The sequence below is a fragment of the Ailuropoda melanoleuca genome, chromosome 11, assembly GCF_002007445.2.
Source record: "Ailuropoda melanoleuca isolate Jingjing chromosome 11, ASM200744v2, whole genome shotgun sequence".
Lineage (NCBI taxonomy): Eukaryota > Metazoa > Chordata > Mammalia > Carnivora > Ursidae > Ailuropoda > Ailuropoda melanoleuca.
The window spans coordinates 31,010,049-31,027,915 of record NC_048228.1 but is presented as its reverse complement, the minus strand read 5'-3'; the positions used below and the strand labels follow the sequence as shown (position 1 = coordinate 31,027,915).

The 17,867-nt window shown below is 42.8% G+C and overlaps 1 protein-coding gene across 1 annotated transcript in view; it reads right to left on the bottom strand.

Moving 5' to 3' along the window:
* TSPAN5 (tetraspanin 5) overlaps positions 1 to 15,601 on the bottom strand; it is a 157,455-nt gene extending 141,854 nt beyond the window's left edge. Inside the window, exon 1 of the mRNA XM_002921196.4 lies at positions 15,379 to 15,601. Coding sequence (XP_002921242.1) covers positions 15,379 to 15,459 — 81 coding nt within the window. The 5' untranslated portion in view covers positions 15,460 to 15,601. The remainder of the gene's footprint in view (positions 1 to 15,378) is intronic.
* Between the last annotated feature and the right edge of the window lie 2,266 nt (positions 15,602 to 17,867).

Sequence of the window (17,867 nt, the reverse complement as noted above, 5' to 3'; positions counted from 1 at the left end):
CAAAAGACCAATGAAAGGATAGTTCCAATACCTGGGTGCTAAAAGACCCACTAAAGAACACCGAATTAATATTTACACAGCCATTCCTGCTGAAAATAATCCCAACCTTCTGTTCTGTCATCAGCAGGTTAACCTTTTTAAGGAGTGAGAAAGAGATTCATTCACCTTCACTGAAAGCAAAAAGCCCTGTCTTCTCCATTCTGAAATTAAATTCACAGAAAGAAGGGGGCAAGGCAGGGGATAGTCAATCAAAAGCTCACAATTTAAAAACTGCATTTCAAAAGAGTCTTAGCAATAATTAATGATCTGTTGGTGCCCCTAATGAAGATGTAATAATTTTATAGTTCAAAGAGTTCATTTTTTTGTCTTCATCTAAGAACCAAAAATATAATCATAACCTTGTTTTCTGTTTATGTCATAGAGACTAAACCTGATCTCTGGGTTTTATTTTTAACTTAAAAAAATTTCATTTAGTTTGCGTATTTATACTACATTGTCCTAAAAGAAACTTTAATCTTTTATCATAAATAAAATTGGAGGTCATATGGCCATATAGATAGCTTTTCTTTTTCCAAAGAAAGCATATACCTACTTACAAAAAGAAAATCCAAGGATATAGATCAATATGTGTCATTCATGAAGGATATATATTGATAACATTCATATTCATGAAGGATATATATTGATATATACTGCTACCACCTGATATTTTAAAAATCCAAATATATCAGTATTTAAGTGGTATAGATGTATTTCACAAAATATAAAATATTTCTATCCTCTTTTCAGTGACACCCATCCTTTCATTTTTAAAATATTGATCTGTATCTTAAAAAAGGGGGAGCAAAACACAATTTTCTTTTTTTTTTTTTTTTTTTAAAGATTTTATTTATTTATTCGACAGAGATAGAGACAGCCAGCGAGAGAGGGAACACAAGCAGGAGGAGTGGGAAAGGAAGAAGCAGGCTCATAGCGGAGGAGCCTGATGTGGGGCTCGATCCCATTAACGCCGGGATCACGCCCTGAGCCGAAGGCAGACGCTTAACCGCTGTGCCACCCAGGCGCCCCACAATTTTCAAACTTACACAATTGTTTCAAATCCTCACCAGAGACCAACTTTAAAACTCTCAAAGCATACAGGAAGAACATTAGGGATTATTAAATCTTGCAGACTCAGGAAAAAAATGAAAATGCCACATATAATTATATCATCTAGCCATCTCTTCATTCAATTTATTCTTTCCAAAACCAATAGACAAAGCTAAAAGAACTGGTACCAAACACTATTTTCCCTAGGATTCCAGTTATGAGATTTAAAAAAAAAAAAGAATGCTAGGTAGCGTTTCTCACGTGACTGCCATGTGAGCAGCGGCTGCACGTGTTCGGTAGGCAGGGCGCCGACAGTAAAGCCGGTGCCCAGAAAGTTTTCAGCTATATTTTTCTGTCTACATAAAGGTCATGTTGGAAAACATTTAAAGCTAAGAGCGTGGGTTTGGGGGTTTTGTTTCTTCAGTTACTTAACACTGCAACGCTTTCGTTTAAAAGTACAGGGTTTTTCAAATGCCTAAAGCGGATCTATTGATTTTTTTTTTTTTTGGTTCTGTGGAATTGATGTTTATTCACAAGATATTTGTACTGTATGTTGAAACACTTATTCTAAATGTTATCCTGAGGGGGGAAGTGCAGGTAAAGTCAGAAGAAATGCTTAAAAGCTATTGATGGAAAAGCGCATTTTTTTTTCCTTTACAAAGTACTGAGGTTTGCTAAATTCAAATCCTTCTAAGTGACTACAGCTGAAACCCTGAAATGTTTGTTTGTGTGTTTGTTTGGGGGGTTGGTTCACTGCTCTCAGAGTATTTGACTGAGAGTCTCCATTTTTAATATAACTGAACCAAAAGAAAGTATGACTGGGATTGTGGTGAATGTCTTTTCCTTCAAAAAATGTACATTAGTGTTGCTGTACTGTTTTTACGGTAGAAAAGTATAAAGAAAGTGCCCTTTTCTTAAAAATGCATCAAGTAAATGGACTCATTCCAAATGGAACATAATCGATAGTAACTTGAAGGAAGAGGAGACAGAGCTGTCGAAGGGACCCACTGAGAGAGAGTTCCTCAGTTTTTAAGGTTAACTTCGTATTAGCCTGAGATCCAATTTCCCAAAGCATTTTCCTTTTTCTACCTAAGATGTAACTGCTCACTGGGCCCAGAGTTAGCAATTTTCCAGAAGGCAGGGAGGGCGCGCTTCCTCTCTTTTTTTCCCTGACAGGAAACAGAACCTGGAGTAGGCAAAACTTCCCACGCATCTCCCCAACTGTTGTCCCTCTAGAGATTCACCCATCTCACGAACGGGTTTTAGCTTATAAATGCATGCCTTCCTTCGAATTATTTAAAAGCAGTGCTCCCCGAAGTGAGCATCCCTGGTGACCTGGGGTGTCAGAGGAGAAAATTTTAGAATACCACATTAAATAATGTTGAATACGAAAGTCATTTTCTTTTCAACTCTCTTTTAATCCTCTGGTCTAGTCAAGGAGAAAGTCTCCATTTGATGCCAGGATGTCGAACACTTTGCACACTTGTTAACCTCCACGGTAACAAAGCAAAATAAGCTTCGGACTCAGGCCTGCCAGCAGGCACCAATCACTACCGAGAAGTTAATAAGCTATATTATTGTCATTGTATGTATTTGAATAGTGATATTTTTCAAGAATTTTTTAAATAAATGTATTTAAAGTTTAAAAATGGAATCAATTTAAAAGAAAAGAATCAGTTTGCAATGGTCTAGATCCTTGCAGCTCAAAATGAGATCAGTGGACCAGCCACAGCGGCCTCACCTGTGAGCTTGTTCGAGTGCCAGATTTTTGGCCTCTCTCACGCCTACTGAATCAGAATCTGCATGCACATGCATGTATTCATTCATTCATGAGAGAAAGAGAGAGAAAGCATGCCTGCAAAAGCGAGCAGGGGGAGAGGCAGAGGGGGAGGGAGAGGGATAAGAATACTCAGGGCTGAGCACAGAGCCAGAGGCAGGGCGCAGGAGCTCCATCTCAGGACCCTGAGATCATGACCTGAGCCAAACCAAGAGTCGGAGGCTTAACTGACTGAGCCACCCAGGTGCCCCCAGTATCTGCATTTTAAACAAGGTTCCCCACATGGCTTGTATACACATTACAATTTGAGAAATTCCAAGGTGACACAAGAGTTTGCCCAAAACCATGCAGGCAGCTTACAAATGACTCAACTTTGGGGTTCGCTGTTTGGATTACCAGGTGGCCATCCTCCAGGCCTCATGGAAACTGGCTAGCCTGGGTCAGAAGGACAAAGAGAATAACTTCAGTGACTGCCAATGGGACGTCACAAATCATCCATGGATCGGGAGGTCAACGAGAGAATCTAAATCAATAGTGTTGAGCATGCTGTAGGTAGGCTAAAATTACCTTAAATGTGCTCCTATAACTTCCTGTCATGCTGCACAGATCATTGGTTTTTACCAGTGAATACTACAGTAAAAATTCTACTCACCCTCCCATCACTCCTCCTCCCCCTTCAAGGGCTGGGGGATTTCTGTACACCTTCCGCATAAGAATGAGTGACAAGGCTCCATGCACCTACTAAATTAGCATGCCCTGGCCTTTTCTCCCGGAGTTGAGCCCAATTAGAGAGATTATGCTTAGAAATTAGGACAGCCTGGGTCTTCTGTGTCAGGTGACACCACTAGAGGAAAAAGAACACAGCTCCCGGTGCCTCCCCCATCACTGGCCCAGAGAAGAAGCCACAGGGTCGCCGTTCACCAGGGTGGGCGGCCCATTTATTTAGTCAATGACCAGGTAGTTCAGGCCGAAATTCTACTTCTGCATCAGTTCTAAGGACACCTTCACAATCTACAGAATTTGTCTGAATTACAGAGCAAAACGATGACCAAAATTATGCAGGACTTATGATAACCATAATGTGAAAGATATATACTTGCAGCCATCTAGATAGTTCCACAACATCCAGATTCAACAGATGCTAATAAAATGTTTTGATTTCCGCCAGGTGGTAGGCCTAACATGAGAGCTCAACATCAGAAACTCAACTTCCCAGCACAAAACACTAAGACGAGAGTATGGTTTTGCAAAGAAAATGAAAAGGGAATCTAAATGGGTAAAGAAAAAGGGGAAAATTAACAACAAACAATAGATGCAAATTCATGGTCTGGTATCCATGATAAGAATTACATGCCATTCGTTACAATGAAAAGAACACTGTGAATATTGTTAGATCTTTTTTCCCTTTAGTTATTTTGAGAATGCACTTATGTAGGCAGAACATTACAGTGAACAAAATATATATATTACTGTGTAAGATTACTTTAATGGTTCTGAAAGAAGGGAAAAAAAGAAAAACCAAAAAAAAAAAATGGGTGTTGAGGAAAACAGAGGAATAATTGCTAATACCTATGGAGTATTCCAAGCAGTTCATACCTCTTAACTGCTCTAATCCTCATGACTCCAAGACAGATGTTATACTAGTATTAAAACCATTCATGAATACGATGACTAAGAATGCCATTTGGCAGATGAGGAGGACACTGAACTGCAAGGTCACTAAAATAACCTAAGGTCACAAGCGTAGGAAGAGAGCTGGCTAAAAATCAGACACACCTGAAGTCAGAGCTCCTTAACACCAGACTTCCGCCGCATCCCACCCGAACACGAAAACGCCCGCGTCAGGATTCACCTTCATCATCACGCTCTAATACGGACACATATAAAGACTTCTTCTAAATTCTAAATTTCTAAGTTAACTGATGGACTGTCCATCAGTGAGACGGCTGGGCCATTTTCACAGGACTGACTATACCTCAAAACAGGAGATCGAACTTGTGGCATTAAATGCTTCAACAGTGATTGGAACTACTTACTTGGCAGAATTACATTTTAAGGCTGCTTGGGGGGAAATATTAACAGCTGGGGGAAATTTTTGTTGGAAGCAAAACATTATACTTTGAGAAATGCTTAAGTCAAGTATTCCCCTTTTATTAGGACTACTTAATGAAGTACAAAGCATTAAAATAGCTGGCCTGAATATTTATTAGAACACCAGCTGTTCCCTCCAGATTTTTAGAAATTCAAGACTTAGTGCCAAGTATAACTTAGAAAAATTTTTCAACAAGTAAAAAGAGCCCTATCTCTTAGAATAGTTATCTAAATGGTAAACAGTAGCTGGAAGAGGTACAGAGCATCACTTTGTCTTTTCAGTGAGGGGAGCCAAAGTGTTTTGCCATCCACTTCCAAAAACTACTTTGTTATTGAGGCTGCTGATTACATTACTTAAAAATTACACCTTGCAGGGCACCTGGGTGGTGCAGTTGGTTTCGCGTCTGACTCTTGGTTTTGGCTCAGGTTGTGAAGTCAGGGTCCCGGGATCGAGCCCCACATTGGGCTCCATGCTCCGCATGGAGTCGGCCTGAGATTCTCTCTCTCTCTCTGCCCCTCTCCCTCTGCCCCTCCCACTTGTGCTGTCTCTCTCTCTTTCTCCTTCTCTCTCTCTCTAAAATAAATAAATATCTTTAAAAAAATTATACCTTGCTAACCACAGAGCTCGTATGCCACTCCTTTGTTTATTTATTTATTTTGTTTGTCCTACTTTTTAGGACTGGTGTGATAACTCTGCCCCAGTAAAACATGTCACCGAAATAATTTATATTTCCAAATTTTATTTCTTTCAAAAGACTTCCACTTTAGGAGCCTCGCCATAATCAGATGCGTAATTTTTTAAACGGGGGTAGGGGAAAAGAAGGACTCAAAATAATGGGACAATTCATCATGCACACTCTAAATATTCTACATTCAACCTTTTCTTTCTAGAGTAAACTGGCAAATATCAGGTTTGGGTATCCGGTGTTGCTTTACTGTCAGCTTTTTGGGAGAGTGCTGCACATTTGGGTATGAGAGAAGAAATGTCCCCACCACGGCGTGACACCGGTGAAGTCAATGAAGCTGCCACAGAGATATAGAAAGCAATTCTTTTCCCCCCACCCCCAAATGAGGGTACTCAGCGCCAGGGACACAGGAGAACACCCCAAGAAAGGGAGGCTGGAAGGAAGAGCACCTTGGCCAGGGAGGCTGATTTCTGAAGGGGAGACAGGTCACTATGTGGCATCTGGGTTAGACCCAGTCCCCTGCCCTGAAGTATGCAGGACAGCAAGGGCAAATAACAGAATGTCTATTTCTTCATTGTTCCTATCGAGTAAATAACTAGCTTCTCTCCCTATACAATGCTAATTTTTAGCATACTAATTGCAGCACAAGAGGTTCTGTTTAGGAGAGATTTTCTCATTTTGTTTCTAGGACTTTCAGATTTAAAAATAAGCTGGCATTTTTGGATTAATAAAAAATTCCATGAAGGATAAAATAAGGCCACATTATATTTTTCTCATCGGCAATGAACATGAGCTTCATGTGCTGGTGAAATCAGTCACTCTGGTCATAGCGCTACACTACCCACTCCCAGCTCCCCCAGGTGTCCCCTCCAGACAGCAAGGGAAGAGATGCCACATCTTGCCAAGAACAACAAACCAAAGCTGCTCAAAATCAGCTGGGCATCAGAATCATCTGCAGGGATTTAAAAACACAAAACAAAAACAAAACAACAAAGAAACACACTCAATACCAGGGCCCCATCCAGGACCTACTGAATCAGATCCCCTGGTGGGAAGACCAAAATTTCCTAACCACTTACGAATTATGCTGCCACATCTATAAAGGGGTAAAATATCAACTAATCTTACAGAAGTCACTCTAGTTAGTGAGAGGGACTTCCTGGGCATAAAGAGATTCACGCATAGGAGAAGGACCTATACAAGGAATAATTTTGTTAAAACATGCCTTGACCATCAAGATTCAAAAACACCTGAAGGCTAGAATGGTTGTTTTCAATAGTCTGTTTGAGCAGCGGACCCCTTTTCTTCAAGCCAAATTCTTCATGATATCCCAAAATATTAAACCTACTGGCTCAGTCCTCAGGAGGGAAGAGAGGTCACAGATCCTGCCAATGAGGCCCCGGGCACACCTCAAGGAAGCCTGGGGCTGCTGATAGTACAGTTTAAAAATCACCGGGCCAGAATAAGACATGTTAACAGGATAAATAAATAGTACAAAATCTAAATTCAAATAATCAACTGGAGGGTTAGGGCTTCTGATTAGCACTGAGCCTAGGGAGATGGGTTTAACAGAAGTTCACCTAAAAAGAAGCCAAGGTTTCATTTCACTGGAGATTCACTTTGAGCCAGCAATGTTCTCTGGCTGCCAGGAGAAGCCTGTGCAGTTTAGCTTAAGTTAATAACTCCTATTTGTATGGAGAGATTTACCTTTTACGAAGCACATGCATGCTCTCATTTAATACTGGATAACAACTCTGAGATGTTGGATTCTTTCTCCATATTTTAGATAAGCAACTGAAGAAATAATCTGTGACAGTAACCTACTCAAAGACAAATCCAGGCGGTAGCAGACAGTCAGTATGGCCTAGACACTTAAGAGGAAGTTCAAGGGTAACAGCCCACTGCTCTCTGGCTGAGTGGAAGGGTGTGTGAAGAATGTGTTCCGTTCTGGTTGCTACAGTAAAGAAAATGTGTCCAAATGGGACCATAGGCAGAGTATTACCACCAGGGCAAAGAACAATCTGGAAATCTTACGTGAAGAATACAGGAAGGAACGAAGAGCTTTTAGAGATGAAAAACAGAAGGTTTAGGAATGACATAATACCCTTTTTTAAATAATGAAGGACCACGGAGAAGGGAGCTAAGTCTTGTTTTGTTACCTAGGGCCTTCCCCTTCTCCTTCCTGAAAAATTCTATCCTAAAGCCATTAGTGGGGACAAGCAAGGTAGGCCTTTGTACAAGGACAGGTATGGGAAGGGATGTGGAAGCTCAGAGCAGGGTATCAGAGTCCCAAGCACAGTGAGAAGGGCGTTTGTACTGGGGTGTGGGGTTGTGGCATTCGTGTTGCAACATCAGCAGGTAAGTTGGAAAACCATATGAGGCACAGGAGCAGCTGTGGAAGACTGGCTACATATGAGGAGAATTTATCAAATAATTATTTATCAAATAATCGGAGCCAGGAATCTCACTGTCAAAGAAGGTATTTATAAATATAGAAAAGGAAAAACTTAGAATAAACCCTGTGGTATCAAATAGGGATTTGAAGTTATCACTGAACTCATGGTTTCAAAATATAAATAAATATAGAAATGCATATGTAGGGGCGCCTGGGTGGCGCAGTCGTTAAGCGTCTGCCTTTGGCTCAGGGCGTGATCCCGGCGATCTGGGATCGAGCCCCACATCAGGCTCCCCCGCTAGGAGCCTGCTTCTTCCTCTCCTACTCCCCCTGCTTGTGTTCCCTCTCTCACTGGCTGTCTCTGTCAAATAAATAAATAAAATCTTAAAAAAAAAGAAATGCATATGTAATGTATGTATATGCACATATATGTATATACACACACATATTCCATAGTTCTGTCCACTGAGAGTTCCCAGAGATGGTGATACCCTCACAGCCCTGAGCACACTTAGCAACCAGATCTTGGCTTCTAAATACCATTTGCCACTCAAAGGAACCAGGGCTCCTTGGAGAACTGGCTGATACAACAGATCACACCAGTAAATTACAAGATGAGCTTGGAACATCTTGTTCCACCAGAAAGCAAAGAAGTACTCAAAGAATGATGGGAGTTAACAGGCACAGGGGGCAGCATGAAAAGACCATCATTGACCACCAAACCCGGGACCAACTACAACATCCAAGAAAGGAGAACAACAGCTTAACTAAAACACCCTGAGGGGGGAAAAAAAGAAACAATAAGTTCTTACCGATAAATAGATCGAAAATTTTATAAGGACTGGGCTATTTACATTGTTTCAAAGTAACCTGTCACACAATATGTACAAATTACAAAAGGAAAGAGCAGAGCAGCTGGGCAGACAACACTTTAAGCAAGTGACCATCATCAGTAATGGGACAAACAGAAATCAGTGCCATCTTATGGGTACGCAATGAGATGAATGTAGCACCATTTCTGTAATTTTCCTGCCAAAGATGCACAGCCTGAATCTAAGAATGAAAAAAATGGAAGACAAACCCAAATTGAGGAACATTATATAAAATAACTGGCTTATAATCTTCAAATGTATCAAGATCTTGACAGAGAAGGACTGAAGGAGATAACTAAATATGATGTGTGTTCTGTACTGGATTCTCTGCTTTACAAGACATGATTGGAACAACTGGGAAATTTGAAAAGGGTCGAAGGATTCGATGATGGTAACATATCAGTGGTAATTTCCTGGCTTTGATGGCTGTACGGTGGCTATCTAGGAGAATATCCTAGTTTACAGGAAATATACATTAAAGTGTTGGCGTGACAGCCATCACCCTGGCAACTTTTCCTCAAGTGACTCACAATAAAAACAAGTCATACCACATGCAATTTTTCTGTGCTTGAGACCGTTTCAAAATAAAAATTAAAAATCAACAACAGTAAATTAGGGGGATTGAAGTTACAGAGAAACAGATTACATCTACTTGGAGGACAAATGAAATGTGGTCCAAAAACAAATCCATGCTTAAACGGATTGGCAGGACGTCACAGAGAAAATGTTTCACTAAATAGGAAGTTAGAGGAGATGACGCGTAGGTACTTTCCAACGATTTCATAATTCATTCATTCAACAAATATCTATTAAACACCTACTATGTCTCAGACAATGTGCTAGACCTTGGGCTTATGAAAACGATGGAGAGACAGTCCCTGCAGTTGAGGCTCTTATAATCAAGTGAAGTCTAATGAGTCAGAAGTCAGAAATATAAGACAGTCATCAGTGTTACATATGGAAAGAAGCATGTGTCTTCAATATTCCATTGTCTTTAATCGTCTTTAATAATCCAATTTTCATTTACAAATTTTCAATAGACTACACATAGTTTATTATACAATCATATTCTTTAACATTTTCATCCTAACTCTTTGTGCTAGTGGGTGGTGTTAATTGAGGCATATGCAAAAACTTTATCACTTTTCAATTATGAACAGATGTAAGTGACTTACTTGACGTTTTATTTTAAAATGAAAAGCATCTTCTAAAATAAGTTTCAAAGGAGAAGCTAGGGCTATCGTTACTAGAGGAAACTTAATATTCCAAAAGTGAACCCTGGCATGTTCTTCAACAGCTCAAAAGTCACCCCACATCTCTGTGCTCCAATTTTTTTCATTTGTCACGAAGATGTCACAATATGCTTGTAAGACACGTTGAGATCCTTAGAAGAAGGAGATCATAATTACAAAGCTTTGTTAAAATACAGGCTGCTTTCACCTTTTGCCAGGACTATTGTTGTGGACAAATTAAGACAGAGCACTCCATCTAAATGAGCTCATTTTGGCAATTTGATGGTGGGTGGAACATCATTTGGTTTTCCAACTTTCCCCTCTTGGCTTCATTTCAGTCTTCCAGAATATCATCAAGTGTGAATACTTCAGTGTCTTCTCACTGACCCAAGTGTGAGCAGCCAGACCAAGCAAGTCCAGTACTCAATTATTTTCCCCACTGAGGTCTCTACACCTTTCTTACACTTTTCTCACAAGACACTTTCATAACCATATTTAGCCTTCTTCCTACCATCTCCCTGTAATTCAAAAGGCAATTTAGACTCCCATATGGTTGCCATCGAAGCTAACAGATGTCTAGCAAATTAAAACAAAAATTATGACTTATAAACTGCTGATGTATCGTCATTCCAGAACATCTTACAATTTATAGTGAATCATAAGATAAGGCTTCCTACGATGCCCTCCCCCCCCCCCCAAGATTCCCTAAATCTCTCTCCTNCCAACCCAGGATAAACCTCCACTTAAAGACACAATGTAACATTTGAAAGCACAAAGAGAAATTTGGCCTCAAGTATCCAAGGCTATTTTAATCGTTGTACTGGGAGGAGAAGAGAAAAACGAATTCGTTTTCCCAAAACATTCTTAGTTTTCCCAAGTCATTCAAAGTTTCCAATGATACATGGGGCTTTTTTCTAATAAGTGACAATTAAATTTACTGAATCCACTTGCCTCATCTCCTTAAGGGTATTATGATTATCTGGTAGTAATGATGCCAAAGTACCAGGCTAAAGTATTCTAGAAGTTCCACAGTACAGGATGGAAGTAGTATAAAGTCTAGAGGCCAGAACAATGATATGCACCATTTGTTAATTATTGAGACACTGTACTGGGTAATATGTTATCTCACTGAATCCTTGAAACTGCAATTCCATTAGATAATGTTATCCTTCCTTTATAAACAAGAAAATGGCTAGTGCAGCAGAATGTATGTTTCAAATATGGCCGCAACCCACACGACCTTGACATTTGTCCATCAAAAGGTGGAACTTCTCCCCCTCCCCGTCCCCCCCTCCCCTGCCAAAACTGAGCAGGCTCTCTGTGTGCTTTAATAAGTAAAATAGATGTAAGTGACCCTGGGCCAGTTCTGGGTGTAGCCTAACTGGCTGGAACCTTCTTCAAGTCTCAGAGACAGGAAGAAGCCACATATAGGTGGCTCTGACCAATAGCCCCGGCTGAGCTCTAAGCAAGCATCAACTGCCAGTCATGTGAGTATGTCACCTGGGGCATCCTACCCCAGACAACTCCAGCTCCAGCCACAGCTCACTGCAACTGCCCAAGAAACCCAAAGTGCAATTGCCCAGAGAAGCCTGGTCAAATCTCGTAACTATGAGATATAGTAAGAAAGTTTTGTTTTAAACCGCTAAGGGTCAGGGTTGATTGTTACACAGTAACAGATCAACACCAGGATCAGGTCAATTTACTTGCCTAAAAACAGCTAAGAGTTAGAACCAAAATCTGAAAGAGTCCAGAGCAAAACATCTATTAATGGTGGGTGATGGGATGTGGGGGTTCAGGACCTAAAAGAAGTGACTTTAAAACAAAACTCCCTTTCTCTCCCTCACCCACCTCAAAGCAGCCTAAGGGTTTTCCAAGAAATGTCCCAGTATGGTGACACCCTCGATAAAATCAATTCCCTTCTGGCTTGAGTTCTTCCAATATTAAATAGGGAAAATGAGATTTTCCCCACCACCCTGTGATAACTAATGAGAAAGGAATCTGTACAAGATGTTGACTTTGTTACTCAGAATATCACTTACAACTGTTATGTAAAAGGATTCCTATTTTACACACGAAACTGTAACTCTAATAATAAAAATATATTTAATGACTCACAGGACTACATTTGAGATTCACAGTGGGGACAGGGAAGAACGCATACTATACCAATAAGTGAACAAGCCAAGAAGAAATTAGGGAAAGATGTGGGGGGTTTTGTGTGTGTGTGTGTGTGTGTGTGTGTGTGCACGCGTGCGTGTTTTATGAAAAGATGTTTAATGGAAAAAAATGAAGAAAATTGATCTTCAGACAAGCCTCAATAACAGAAAAAGTCTATAATTTAGCAAGTGTTGCAATATACGCTATTTTCATTATACACAGTGCCTATGTCTTGCATTTTTCTTCCCTAGTCTGTTGGAACTCGACAGACACTTCCTCTGTCAGAACTAGAAAGAACCTTACAACTCGTCCAACTCCTTCATTCTAAAAGCTGAGAAACTGAGGCCCAGGGCAGTTAACTGACTAGCAATGAGTCAAACTACTCATTAGCAAGAGAACCAAAACTCGCAGTGCTGGTGCTACCATATGTTCAATTTTATTTTGCCAGAACTGTACATCCAAGGGTCCTCAATGTATTTCAAATCTCTTCTAGCATCTCATGGTGTGACAATGTAAGATTAGGAAACCATGCTCTCTGTTACCAATCTCTTCTGTGTAACTGTGTAAGAGTAGCATTGAGTCTGCTGTTTCTGACAGGAACTGGCAGGATGGTGACTCTGTTTAGGCAGAGACGTGCAGCTTGATAGAAGCAGGCTGCCAAGTTACTGACCCCCAGGTCTTTAGTCACTAACACCTTAGTCTGAATTACTTTAATCTAATGTCGTGGTTACCTTCCTGCTGATCATGACTAAAAACCATGGTACTGATAAACTGGGAGATTTAAATTTGGGGTGATTTTGAAGCATACAGCAGGACAGGAAAGATATGGGGGGCATCAAGGTGGAAAGCATTAGGCATAGAGAGGGAGAAGGCAAGTAGAAAGCAGAGTAAGAGAAGGGCCTTGGAACGAAGGCTTCTATTTAACAATTCTGCCTGGGGCAGCTTGTTTAATTCCACAGCCTAGGTCTCCTTTCAGGCTTCCCATAAAACTCCCCCCAAGAGATGAAGACCTTCAAAATCAGACAAGATGCAGCTCTATTCCAGAGCTCTCACCGCAAGCATTCCACAATTCTTTAACGCTCTCCACAATTCTAATGGTTTTGCCACAACCTAATCCACAGAAAATACTAAATTTTCCTCTGTACACTGTACAAAATTACACCGAACTATCAGGGAAACAGGCCCAAATCCCTTTATTTCTTTTCCACCTCCTGCTATGAAACTGCATAGAAAGCCCCTGGGTGCTTTTTGTTGCCTGGTAGCTGAAATGTGCAACTTTTGGAAGTGTTCTAGTAGAATCAAGAGGCCCGGGCTCACCACCTCAACAAAGTCCAGTCCCAGGTCAGTAGTCCCCGACTCCCAAAGTCACAAAGTTTCAAGTTCCAATAAAATGAAAACACCTCACTCAAAAATGTGACTACCCACTACTTTTCAACATTTCCAGCGAAGGTGAAAAAAGAGAAGGAAAGAAAATAATTTCTTCTTCCTATAATTGTAGCAGTGTTTGACTGCAGGAAGGGGGTGACCACTCACAGGAATCAGGTACAATCTCTGACCAAAAAAAAAAACAACCCTGCCTGTGAATGACTAGATATAATATTGATTCATGTTCTCTACCTCCCCCCCCCATTCTCTTTTAGAGTCTTGAGGACAGATGACATGCTGACACAGAAAGTGGTCTCCAAACCTTTCCATTTTCCTTTGCAAAACATGCAAACCAATGCAAGCTTGAACAGAAAATAGGGGGAAAAATTAAAATAGCTTGGTAAATGTGTATAGGAAAAAAATTTATAAAAAGCTGTATTGGTAACTATTCTCATAGATGTATATGTTTGCAGGAAATGGCTAAAATTAAAGGAGAATCAAAATAAACACATCCTGTGTTCCCGCTGCTGTGGATTATTACTGATCCCAACCGTTGGACGATTGTTTATCTCATACCGAACCTACACTGAATAGCAACTTGGAGAACACCCCCAGACAGCCACCATCTTTACTTTCCACTGGGGGAAGGGGGGAGGTGCCCATTAAGGAAGGGGATGGGATGGGATGGGGGGTAGGAATAACAGTGTTTGAACCAACCTTTTCCCCTTGCCCTAGTGAACTCTTTGTCTGGTTGCTGAACACGTTTGTGAGATCAAGGAAAAGAATCCAAACAAAAGAGTAGGCATCCCAGCCTAATTACAATAGGTGTCCAGCACATTGTGGTGCCAGCAAAGCCAGAGCGTGGTTTGAATCTTGCGTTCAAGCATTTGCTCTCCGTACCCCCAATAAAACAGGTCTCACACATTCGCTTTGCATTGCTCCAAGGTTTCCCAAAAACGGCCCGCTCTGTCACTCCCTGGAAAAGGAGGCTGTGAGGCACGAACACATTGAAACATGTTGATGGTGACTTGTTATTATCCTGACAATAATATACACATGGAAATAAAACCCTCCACCCCACACGCCCACTGGCCAGTCCGTTATGCAAAAGAGCGCTTTCCAGCTGCTGGGGAAGAGCTCGCAGGAAGCGTTATTTACGTGTACATTACAGAACCATATACCACCGCATCTGCATCCTACACAAAGCCCGAGATGGTGCAAGAAGATACACGCTGAGCATGGCACAGACCAGCCGCGGCAACACGGAGACAAGCCCTCGTCCAATCAGATCCTTGTTAAAAGGTGGACCTCAGGGTCGGCTCTGCCCGATTAGCCTTCCCTATTATGACACCACGCTCTGCCCAACATCCATATCCCACCGGGAGCAAATCTAATTCGTGTGGTTGCTCATTTCTCAAACTGCCGAGCCCTTTCTTTCATCCGTATTCCTGCTATTCGTCCCTTAAAAAGCCACCCCAAGGCCTGGGTGCCCCCTTTCCGGTTCGGTTTTTCTTTTACCTCTTCCCACTCCTAGAAAGGATTAAATGTTTATCTCTCCAACGCGCTAGCTAGAAAGGCGGAAGGCAAATGCCTCTCCAAGCTCGGGCAAGCGCCCGAGGGGCTGCGAAAAGTAAAAGCAGCAAGCAACGTGGGGAGAAATCGTCACAGATCCATCGGCCACAATAGTTGAAATCCCAGAAGCGCTCCAACTTACCCAAAATATGACATTGAAGCCAAATATGAAATATTTGATGCAACAACTGACTTCAGGACCCTTGTAGTGCTTCCCGGACATCCTCTGGGTTCATGAAGACACTTGCCCCGGCAGCCCGAGTTTGGAGCCCCGGAGCACCGTTGCTCAGAGCAGCCCGGAGGGGAGCGGGGATCGGGGACGAGGCTCCGGGCCGCGGCGCGGCGGCCGGGACTGAGCCGCGCGGGGACCGNTCCTGCCGCCGCTCTCCGCTCCACCCGCTCCCTTTCTCCCCGCCCCTCCTCCGACCAGGCGGGAGCGCCGCCGACCCCCGAGCGCTGCAGCAGGGTAGGTGGGGAGGGTGACAGGCGGAAGGGAAGAGGACGAGCNCCAGGGAGCACGCGGATTGGGAGCGGCAGCCGGCCGGAGTGACCGGGATTGATGAGCAGAGGGTCGCTCTCCACCACCCGCTGCCGGCCGACAGCATCTGGAGGGACGCGGGGGAGAGGGTCGCTCTCCACCACCCGCTGCGGCCGACAGCATCTGGAGGGACGCGGGGGAGAGGGTCGCTCCGGGAAGAGAGGGCTGGGTGCGTGCGGATCCCGCGAGCCTCCCCCCGCCCAGCCGAGCCCCCTTCCGGGTGTAACCGCGCTCACGCCCCCTCCTCCACCACCGGATAGTGTTGCAAGAGAAAGACGCGGGGCCCCTGAGCCGGAGCGGAAAGGGGTCGTAGACTTTGCTGGAACCAAAGGGGGAAGGTAGGGTGTTGGGGAAGGGGGAGGAAAAAAAGAGACGGGAAATGGAGGGAGCCGATTGGGAGGGTTGCAAAGGAACGTCTCCGGAATCCAAAGTGTGGCTGCAACCCAACTCCCCACCTGCCGGAAAAACGAGCTTCATCCCAGAAATGCGGACAAGGAAGGAGAGATTGCTCAAAGGAGTCCTGGCCTGCATAGGATCCTCGCCCTAGGGTCTGTTGCCGTTACAAACCCGGACAGCAAATGCCCCCCCGAGACGGAACAGTGCGGAAGACCTTGACTGGTTCCTAACTCTAAGAAGCAATTCAGAGGAAGTTCCAGGAAGTCTTCTGGGAAATCGGAATTAGTATTATAGATCATACACCATTAAGCTTTGACCTCTGGGGGAGGATGGAACGAACGGCTGGAAACAAATTATTTGAGAGCGCTACCTGAAAAGGTGTGCGCATTGGTTGCACATCCGACCTCCTCCTGGAGCACTTCGGTAGGTGCTGGAGAGCAGGTAGCAGTATTTCACGGAAGAAGAATGAACAGCTCAGAACTGTGTGTGAATGTCTATGGGGAATTTGTTCTGTTGTTTGTTTGTTGTTGTTGTTTTCCAGGCTTCAGAAAGCTGGAGAGTTGAGATCAGGAAAATTTTCCAGCACCATCCCTGTAACCTGGTACTGGGCACAGAAATCTGCGTGTTTCCTAAGCTCCCCGGTGATACTTAGTACGCTTACGTTTGAGAACGTTTTGCATAGGTTTTGTCTGGTTTTCCACCTCTCACTTTTCTCAAAAATAGTTTCGCTAGTTAACAACCTATAATCTAGCTTTTGAGGGGCGAAAAGTTTCTTTTTCTTGCAGTAAACCACCACCCATTGAGATAGACCTGGCCTTGAGGGGGATTGAGACTTTATTGAGGTCACAGGGGACCCACAGAGGTGGGAGAGTCAGGAGATCCTCTCCATTCAATACCACAAGACTGTCATACTGGCTAACAAAGACTTTGGCCCTTTGGATGATAGAACCCTCCCTCTCTCAAAAGTGCCCTCCACGCACCCAAAGCACACAGCCCACTAACCACCAATCTCGCAGGCTTCAAAGGTAAGGTCTGCCTTCCGCAGCAGATTCCCTACTGACAGGAGAGCACTGACAAGCTTCACTGAAGCCTATTCCTGCGATATTGTAACTCCTATACGTAAATAGAACAATTCCTGCAGATTCCTGGTTAGGTCAGAGGAAAGGTGTGTCTTAGGCAGAGGTGACGCAATTCAGAAAAGGACTGGAAATTAAATCCAATTGATGACTGAGTTGATCCCTAAGCAGGATTTATCTTCAAAATAAAAATCCACAGGGAAAGGAAAGTTCAGATAACTTATCAGTAATGGGGGAGGTGGGGAGGGACTAGTTGAATTCTCATTTCATATGTCAAAAGTAAGTTCTAGGAGGATTTACGAGTCACACACAGTAACAGAAGAAAACTATTTGTTAAACCTCTAGCTAGAAGTATTTCTCAACGTAGAAGCAATAGAAGAAAGTGATATGGATATGACTGACCGGACCAGTAACCAAAGAAATAGATACTAAAACAAATTAATGATAAAGGTATAAAGATAAGGAGCACTGGCTTCCTCAGTCATTGAGGGTGTCATTATGAAGGGATACCATCCATTCGGAAAGCATTTGGCTCTGTGTCCCAGGTCAGGGTGCGCCTACATTTTGACTCAGCAATCCCACTTCTGGGAATCTAGCCAAAGAAATACTCCGAAATGTGGA